The 9,584-nt window shown below is 47.1% G+C and overlaps 1 protein-coding gene across 1 annotated transcript in view; it reads right to left on the bottom strand.

The window, feature by feature from the left end:
* Positions 1-1,466: 1,466 nt before the first annotated feature.
* sgsm3 (small G protein signaling modulator 3) overlaps positions 1,467-9,584 on the bottom strand; it is a 117,993-nt gene continuing 109,875 nt past the window's right edge. Inside the window, exons 22-25 of the mRNA XM_063062598.1 lie at positions 7,215-7,300; positions 5,931-6,053; positions 3,709-3,769; positions 1,467-3,036 (exon numbers count right to left, since the gene is read on the bottom strand). Coding sequence (XP_062918668.1) covers positions 2,953-3,036; positions 3,709-3,769; positions 5,931-6,053; positions 7,215-7,300 — 354 coding nt within the window. The 3' untranslated portion in view covers positions 1,467-2,952. The remainder of the gene's footprint in view (positions 3,037-3,708; positions 3,770-5,930; positions 6,054-7,214; positions 7,301-9,584) is intronic.

Below are 9,584 nucleotides of genomic sequence, written 5' to 3'. Positions count from 1 at the left end.
AGCCTTGCTCCCTTTGTCTGGAGGGCACCCTTTCCTTGAGCTACAGGGTGACCACCTCCAACAACCTGATAAGCTTGCAACTCCCAGCCTTGCAGATGTACTGCAATGTCTTTAGTGGTCACTCACACTGGAGCATCCAAACTAGCGGCAGCTCCTGCAGAGGTAGTCATTGTGACGGCAAGGAGTGTTTCAGAATTCCTACATACTGCAAGCCGGGTGACACATGGGACTGAGCCTCTTAAAAATCACAATCCAATCCCTTTTCCTGCAGAGGGAAAGGCCTAATAGGAACCCGAGGAGCAACGTTTTCACCCAGAGAGTGCCTAGCGTATGGAACAAGCTGCCAGAGGGTTAAGGCAGGTGCATTAACAGTGTTCAAAAGGCACTTGGACAGATACATGGATAGGAAAGATTTAAAGCAGAGGTTCCCAACATTTTGATGCCATTGACCTCTACTATTCCATGGAGCCCAGGTTGGGAACCCCTGTTTATAGGGATATGGACCACATGCGGACAGTTGGGACTGGCTTAGATGGGTATCTTGGCTGGCAAAAGGCAGTTAGGCCAAACGGTCTGTTTTCTATGCTGTAGACTCCATTACAGTACTTGAGCTATAGAAAGGGTGAGAATACTTAGTGACCTGACTGGGATCGAAGCCACACTATCCGACCAAATGCCTGCGGTGAGAAGTTCCCATAGACATGAGCTCCTTACACATCAAAGTCCATTCTCTGAGGCTGCAGTGATAAAATCGTGCTGTGATTTCTCCCACTTCCTTTTCACACATCCAAACAGCATTAGGCCAGTCAGCTGAAATTACCCTTCAATGAATATTAAGTACATACAATTGGGCCCCCCTCACCCAGACCTGTGAGTTCCAGCTAAAAGCTTCTTCCCTGGGAGAATATCACTGTGAACGTCACTCACCTCAACAACTAATCTTAGGATAACGTTAAAGTCAAATGAGACACAGGTTTCTTTCACTCACCTTGGTGGGGTTGAGTGGTGGGAGTGTGGGTGCCTTGGATAGTTTGAGGCTGACGCTACATGAAGTCACACAGAACACATCAGGCAATTAAACGCAAGGCAGCATCCGCATCCTCAGTCCGATCACGGACATGACAGTTTCATCAGCGAAGCAGGTCATTCAGCCCCCTTCCACAGGCTTTGTAGCAGCTGGTGATTCTTGTTGCGTTAAAAGAGTTTGAGGGCCGCACTTCTAAACCTGGTGATTTCAGCAGGAAAAGCCAAATCCCCTTGGTAGCTCAGTTGGCCGTTCCTATAGTGACCCAGGATGGTTCCTACCCGTTTCTCCTGCACTTGCCAATGTCCCTTAGATCAGTTGAAACAGCTTCAACTCCAGGGTTAAGCTCCAACCTTGTCCCTCACCCCATCGGTAACCAGCTGAGATCAAGTGTGCTCCAAATGCTCCCCGAGCCAACAGGTCAGAAAGCCACTGCCACAAGGGGACATGAATTGATGCACTCTGCCAGTAAACCAGGGTTCCTTTATTACTTATATACAAATAGCTCACATGATATAAAGTTTTTACATACAGACTGGGTAATGAACAAATAAAAATCAGGGAGAACAAGGAATAAATTAAAACCTGCTATCATCAGACTCAAACTGTGGACTAATCTCTAAGATCTGATTTCCCACACACCTGCACTGCAATACAATCCTCAAGTTAAAATCCGAAGGAAGTTCCCTTCCAGTTGGGATAATACTCGCCTCCTGTCTGCTCTCCGTGTGCTGGAGAAGGGTACAATTTTGATGAGTAGTTTTTGAGCCACTTGACAACCTCAGCAGTTGCTTCAGCGTTCTGCACCGTCCCTGGCTGCTGACGTTGACCGGCTTCAGGTGGGGTCTCGAGGAGACAGCCATGAGCAGGCATGCTGTCAGTGCTACGGGACTCACATTCCCACACTGAACAAGCCACCAAAGGCACCAGGATAGAGTCCAAACTCCAGAGACTTGGAGAAGGGGTGCACTAGAACTGAGGGGTAACAGTGAAAAGACGGAGTGCTGATTCCCTAGACACAGGCATCACCTGCAACAGAGGTCCGAGCGGTCCTGACTTCTGAAAACTGTTTAATCAGGGACTCAACGGGCTTAAACAAGCCTGTTTAAAATGTCTCACGTAATTCCCCTGGGTCCCAGTGTTATCCCGTATGCTATGGGACTGCTTGGATACTATGCATGGGTTCTATTTGTTGGAACTGAACAGTTTGTGTTGGATTCCAAGCATTCTAACCGTGCAGGCTGCTGGAATTTTATCTTTATTAGCTGTACATACACAGCTACTGCAGAGGACTGACTGATAAGGTGCGTCCTTCGCTGTGGGCTGGCTTCCTCATGAAGGCTTCCAGTAACAACACTCAGGGCTTGGTAGAAGCCAGCTGGTGACTTTTGCTTGAGGGCAAAGAGTATTACGTTTTGCTTCCTTGGCTCAGTGATCTTGTAAAGTGTTTATTGTGTCCCAAAGCCTTTTCAAACCCGCTCACCTCCACACCGACGTGCTGTATCTGCTCTGCTTGTCACTTCCTTACCCCTGGCACGATAACACCTCGAGCCAAGCTCCGCGGTAACAGGCGGAAATCCCGGCTCTGATCTGATGCACAAAGTGCCCCCCAGCAGGGAAGGGAACAGGAACGGGGAAAGATTACAGTGCAGGTCAATCGACCCAGGTGAAACCAAGTTACCAATTGCCACCAATGAGAATTATGTAAGGATGCTGTGTAACTGAACTTATTTTACAGACAGCAGGGAAAAGAACAGAATATTAGTTCCCAAGAGTTTTAAGAATCATAATGGTGCAACATTCCTTGTCGAGGTGACTGTCTCCTTCCCTTTAGGATGTGTGCATACAAAGCTGGTGGTTGCTATGTACACAGACACCTGTAGTGCCAACCGCGAGTGTGGGTTTGGAGTGCGATTGTCTGTGGCTAGTTAACCATCAATGTCCCAGCTGAAGAGGTGGTGCTTCACCAGCATGTCCTGGACTCCATCCTTCAGAGGCTTTTTCTCTTTCTCCTGATGAACAAAGAAATAGTTCAGGTGCAAACTGTTCTGTTCAGAATGGAGTGTCTGGTGAGATGGAGCTGGGGGTCTGATGAGCAACAACACTCAGCTCCCGTATATGGCTCAGACATCAGTCCCACTGAGAGACAATGATCAACGTGCCACACATACACACACTCACAGTCCATACCTGGCACCACAAGCACTCCCTCCATATACTCTCATAAACTTCCCAACCCCTGCTCTACACACACACACACACACACACACAGAGTACATAATCTCTCCCACACATACACAAACACACGCTCACCATCTATACCTGGCACCACAAGCACTCCCTCCATACACTCTCATAAACTTCCCAACCCCTGCTCTACACACACACACACACACACACACACACAGAGTACATAATCTCTCCCACACATACACACACACTCACCATCTATACCTGGCACCACAAGCACTCCCTCCATACACTCTCATAAACTTCCCAACCCCTGCTCTACACACACACACACACACACATAATCTCTCTCACACCACACAGCTTGCTCTGCCACAGACACACACACATACACACACCACACACAGCACATACACACACACACACACACACCCACCCACACACACCTCTAATGGCCAATATAAATCAGTGTCCATTATTAAATCCTCCTTTACCTCTTTCTTGACAGGGAGCTCCCAGTCCTGTGAAAGGCTGAAGGCAAACCTGGACAACACTCTACAAGACAGAGGAAGAAAAGCTACTCAGCGAATGTGTGATATCTTAGTCCTGCAGATTAATCTGAGCGGAGATGACTTAGGCTGGAGCTCTCTGGACATCTACCCTGTAGACAGTGGAGAGGGCAGAACCTGGACAGTAAGTGGTTGATTAATTAACTTCAGGTATTCTTCAATGCAAACCTGACCAGAGGTGTGAAGGTGAGTTGTGCGAACAAAAGTTGAAGGGAGTGGGCCGGGAGAGTAAAAAGATAGAGGCAATTCCTCGTACAGAGGGTTATGAAACCTTGGGATTCCCTACTCAGTGGAATGTGGCAACTCAACTACTGAGGATATTCATGGAGCTCTTCTCCTTCCCACCGCTGTCTGTAAAGAGTTTGTACGTTCTCCCAGTGACCGTGTGGGTTTCTTCTCCCAGTCCAAACATGTACCGGTTAGTAAGCTAATTGGTCATTGTAAATTATCCCGTGATTAGGCTAGGATTAAATGGGTGGGTTGCTGGGCAGTAGGAGGGGCTGTTTAGCCCTGTATCTCTAAATAAATAAAGAAAATTATTTAAAAATACTCAAAGTCTGTAGTCAAGGGCAGAAAACAATAAAATCTGTTTGAATGATGGTTTACAATTCACAGTGGAACACCCTGGAGTAACTGGAGACAATGTCGGAGTTACTCAACAGGTCAGGGTGATATCTGGGGAGATGTTTCAAGTTGGTGGCCTTTCATCAGAGTGAGAGATGAAGCATGTTTTCAGCTAGAAGGGGGAGCATGGAGAAGATGGAATATTTGTGATAGGATAGAGAGAACAGAGGGAATGTGTGTGATAGGATGGAGAGAACAGAGGGAATGTGTGTGATAGGATGGACAGAACAGAGGGAATGCGTGTGATAGGATGGACAGAACAGAGGGAATGCGTGTGATAGGATGGAGAGAACAGAGGGAATGCGTGTGATAGGATGGAGAGAACAGAAGGAATGCGTGTGATAGGATGGAGAGAACAGAGGGAATGTGTGTGATAGGATGGAGAGAACAGAGGGAATGTGTGTGATAGGATGGAGAGAACAGAGGGAATGTGTGTGATAGGATGGGGAGAACAGAGGGAATGTGTGTGATAGGATGGAGACCATGGCAGCATGTGTGGTTGGTGCCAGCTAAGGAGAATGAGATTTGCTCACTAATCTTTGTAAATAAGTGAAGGCAGTGGTAAAATAAAGGATGATGCTCAAACCGTAGGATATAGAACTCAGCAATTGCTAGAAATATGAAATACAAGGGAACGCTGGAAATACTCTTTGGATCAGGCAGCATCTGTGGAGAGAGATGGACTTTGTTTTGCCCATTCTGACACAAACTGGTTATGTGAAATTGTTGAATTCAACATCACGCAGACATGCCGAGCCAGAAGATCGATGCTGTTCCTCAAACCTATGTTGAGCTTCATTGGAACAATGGGAGTGACAGGTCACCCTTACAGACTGAATGTTCACACTGTGGGCATCACAGACTGGAAGAACTCCTTAGTGGGAAGGAAAGTGAAGAGATAGGTGTGGCATCTCCTTCTAATGTGTGGGGTAGTACTGGTCAGTAAAAAGTCGAATGATTGGTGGAGGAGGAAGGAAACCATTTTGCGATTGGTCCCTTTGGAATGCTGGAAGGAGTAGGAAAGGGAAGATGTGTCTGGTAGTGGAATACTGTTGGAAATGGGGAAAGTTACAAAAGAAATTAATCTGGATGGAGGCAAGATCAAGGGGATCTTCCCCCCCTGGAATGATACAGCATCCTTTTTTTGGGTGGGAGAAGTATGAGATAAAATTATGAGGGGTATAGATGGGATGCATAGAAACTTTTCTCCAAAGCAGAGCTGTTTAATATGTGAGTACACATTTAAAGTAAAGGAAAAAAATGTTTAAAGAAACTTACGGACAAATTATTTCAACCAGAGGGTGCTAGAACCAGATACTCCTCTGGCACCTGAGAAGTATCTGGGCAATCACTTGATTCACAAGGCGCTCCAGAAGACTAAGTGTGGATGAAAGGATTACTGTGGATGGGGACTCGATGGTCAGTACGGATATCTTTCTATGCTGTATCATTGCAGGGGTGGAAGACAAGGGGCTGTAGGGGTGAAGGAGAAGGGAGGCGCAGGTGCAAGGGAAGTTTCTTACCTGAGCTCACACTTGATCTGGACCCAGCCAGGACTGCGGAGGAAGGACCACGGCTGGTACCACTTCTCCACGGTCTGTATACTTGAACAGAGCACCTCTAGCCACAGGGGCAGCACCTGCTCACTACAGAAAGACAAGGTCGGTAATCATCCCCTCAGGTAGACACACTTGACAGTGAACGCATCAATTATTAGCAAGATTGAGACCCCTGGACACCAAATAACAATCTTGGAAATCACACTTTGACTGGAAAACTACCACAAGGGTGCTCCAATCAGAGACAGTCTCAACTGCATGTTATCCGCAGGTACTGGATAACTCTGTGGTAAACTGAAAGCGTTCCTTATCCTGCAAAATGAACTGAACTCTGCAGCAGCAGAAGCTCTTTACGGGCAGAACGAAGAACCCTCAGAGCTCTGGTGACTTGGATTTGATCCTCACCTTGGAGGCTGTCTGTCTGCAGCTTCCATGTTCTCCCCGTGACCGCGAGGATTTCCCAGGGTGCTTTGGCTTTCCTCCCCCTTCCCAAAATCGTTCAGGCTGGTGGGTCAACTGGCCACCGTAAGCTGGGCACAGCCCAGGGGTGAGTGGTGGAACCTGGGGCAGTTGACGGGAACGTGGGGAGAATACTGTGAGTAAGGGTTGGAGTGAGCAAAATGGTTGATGGGTAGACGGCACAGTCTCGATGGGCTGAAGGGCCTGCTCCCACACTAGCACTCTCTACGACTCTATGCTATTGATTTCATGATTCAAGACTGTTTAATGTCATCATTTCCTGTACATAAGTGTAAAGGAGAACAAAATAATTGTTACTTCGTATCTGATGCACGCAAAAAACCCCACAAAAGATAAAGAACACAGTAATAATACAAAAACATAATAAATACATGAGATAGCTTATAAACATAGACAGATCATTTGTCCATAAAGTGACACTAGGCTGTACATACTGTAACTGATGGGAAATAATAAAGTGACACGCATACACACACAATGCTGGAGGAACTCAGCAGCCCAGGTGGCATCTGCAGAAAAGAGTGCAGGACACTGAAGGGTCTTGGACTGAAAACATCGACTGTAGATGCTGCCTGGCCTGCTGATTCCTCCAGCATTGTGTGTGTATTGCTTGCCTTTCCAGCGTCTGCAGGTTTTCCCTTGTTTGGAGATAAAGTATTGGGGGAAGTTGGGGGATGCTAGGTGACACGGCTGGACGGGATTACTCTGCACTGTATCTCAATAATAAACAAACAAATTAATTAAATAGGAGTGGAGAGGGTGACTTACTTCAGCCCCACGCAGATCAGCGACCGAAACTTCACGTCCATCTGTGCGTGGGCAGCATCGTGACTGACGTTGACGGACTGCACAGCCTGAAAGAAAAGCAGAGCTGGGTACTCTGTGGAGACTCGGGTTTAAACAGCCAAACGGTCGGGTCCTCGTGCGCTCGGATTGTCAGAGGACCGTCATTACGGCATGGATACAGGCCCTTTGGCAAACCACGACACGCTGATCTCATTGTTCAGCCAGCCAGTCCCCATATCCTGTGCTCCGCCAGCCCTGCCCCTCTACGTATCTGTCCAAGTACTTAACTTGTACCATTGTACCAGCTCCAGCTACTTCCATTCATTGCACTTTCACACCACTCAAAAAGGCGGCATCTGTCATGGAGGACCCCCAGCACCCAGGACAGGCTCTCTTCTTATTACTACCACCAGGGAGGAGGCAAAGGACCCTGAAGACACACAGGAGAAAATCTGCAGATGCTGGAAATCCAAACCCACCCCCCCCCATCGCTATCCCCATTCCCGTTTCCCTCTCTCACCTCATCTTCTTACCTGCCCATCACGTCCCCCTGGTGCTCCTCCCCCTCCCTTTCTTCCATGGTCTTCTGTCCTCTTTCAGATTCCCCCTTCTCCAGCCCTGCCGCTCTTTCACTAACTGACTCTCAGATCTGTACTTCACCCCCCCTCCCAGTTTCACCTACCACCTACCACCTTGTACCTCTTCCTCTCCTCCTTCCACCTTCTTGCTCTGACTTCTCATCTTTTCTTTCAGTCCTGATGAAGAGTCTCGGCCTGAAACATTGACTGTTTACTCTTTTCCATAGATGCTGCCTGGCCTGCTGAGTTCCTCCAGCATTTTGCGTGTGTTCCCTGAAGACACACACACTATTTTTGGAACGGCTTATTCCCCTCTGCCATCAGATTTCTGAATGCAGAGTGAACCAACCGATGAATACTACCTCACTATTTTTACACGACTTATTTCACTTAATGTTTTAATATACATTGTATTTCTTAGTGTAATTTATAGTATATTTATGTATTGCAATGCACTGGTGCTGCAAAACAGAAAAAAGTTCACGACATATGTATGTCAGTAATACTAAACCTGATTCACATTCTGACTATAAAACCATAAGACACAGCAGCCATTCGGCCCAGCGAGTCTGCTCTGCTTTAAAAATATCCAATGGCTTAGCCTCTACAGCCGTCTGTGGCAATGAATTCCACAGATCCAGCATCCTCTGGCTAAAGAAATTCCTCTTCATTGGTACAAATCATTCATGTTGTGAGCCACAGTTATTCCTTTTGTCACAAAATAAGCTGCAAAAGGATCATTCCCTATGTGTAATGAGCTCTTTGGGCCTGTGTGGGGCGCCATAGGAGGTTGTCAGAGCTCCTGACTTGGTTAATTGTTGTTTAATAAGAGTTGTTAATTGTTTAGTTCCTTGTGCTTTTTCTTGAGCGACTTGCCCTTTGTAATGCAGTCTCCTGGTGCTTTCTGTTTAAACAGGTTAAATTTATTTTGATAGACTTGGGGATTCTGTATTACTTGTATTATTTAAGTGGATGCCTGATTAGCGCTAATTGCGGGGTCGTAGTTTGGAGAATATTACTTCTTGTGGTGCGGCTTGGCTAAGCCACCGATGATCTTGTGGAATGATTATGAATAAACTCTTGTAGCCGTCTCTACTTCAGAGCCCGTCTTTCCTCCACACTTGGGTGCCAACGTATATCGTGCCACGGTGTCTGTCTCCATATATGCTGTTTCCAGGATTTTAGTTTTTATTTCAAATTTCCAGCACTTGCATTTTCTTCACCTGAACATACTCATCTCACTTACCAGCATTTGGATCATAGCCTTGGGATCCAGGTGCCCGCCCAAATATTCCTTGGATAATTTGAGACCCTGCCTCCATCACCCACTTAAGCAATGAGTTCGAAATCCCAAGTGCCACGTGGGTGAAAAATATTCTTCCCCAGATTCCCTCTAAAGCCTCTGTAGACAACATTATCTACGGTACTGTGCAAAAGTCTTACGCACATATATAGCTAGGGTGCCTAAGACTTTTGCACAGTACTGTATTTGTCAACATGTAGCGGAGAGCGAGTCTGTAAATCTGGCAGGAGCAAAGGATGTTGGGAATGGTGAGGGTGGAGTGCCATGGGGGGGGGCAGGGGTGTGGGACAGGTGGCAGAGAAGAAGTGCCAAGGACAGGGGAGGTGGCGTGGTGTGGGTGAAGACACACCCAGCCCTGAGACACCAGGCAAGGTCATTTGATTCCACACCATTGGTTTATTGATCACTACAGAATGTCTCTCTGGAGCTTCCCACTTTCTCCTCTCTCCCTTCCCCTTTTCCCAACCGTGA

The sequence above is a fragment of the Mobula hypostoma genome, chromosome 11, assembly GCF_963921235.1.
Source record: "Mobula hypostoma chromosome 11, sMobHyp1.1, whole genome shotgun sequence".
Taxonomy (NCBI): domain Eukaryota; kingdom Metazoa; phylum Chordata; class Chondrichthyes; order Myliobatiformes; family Myliobatidae; genus Mobula; species Mobula hypostoma.
The sequence above is the reverse complement of the archived record's forward strand: the minus strand, read 5'-3'. Positions and strand labels throughout refer to the sequence as shown.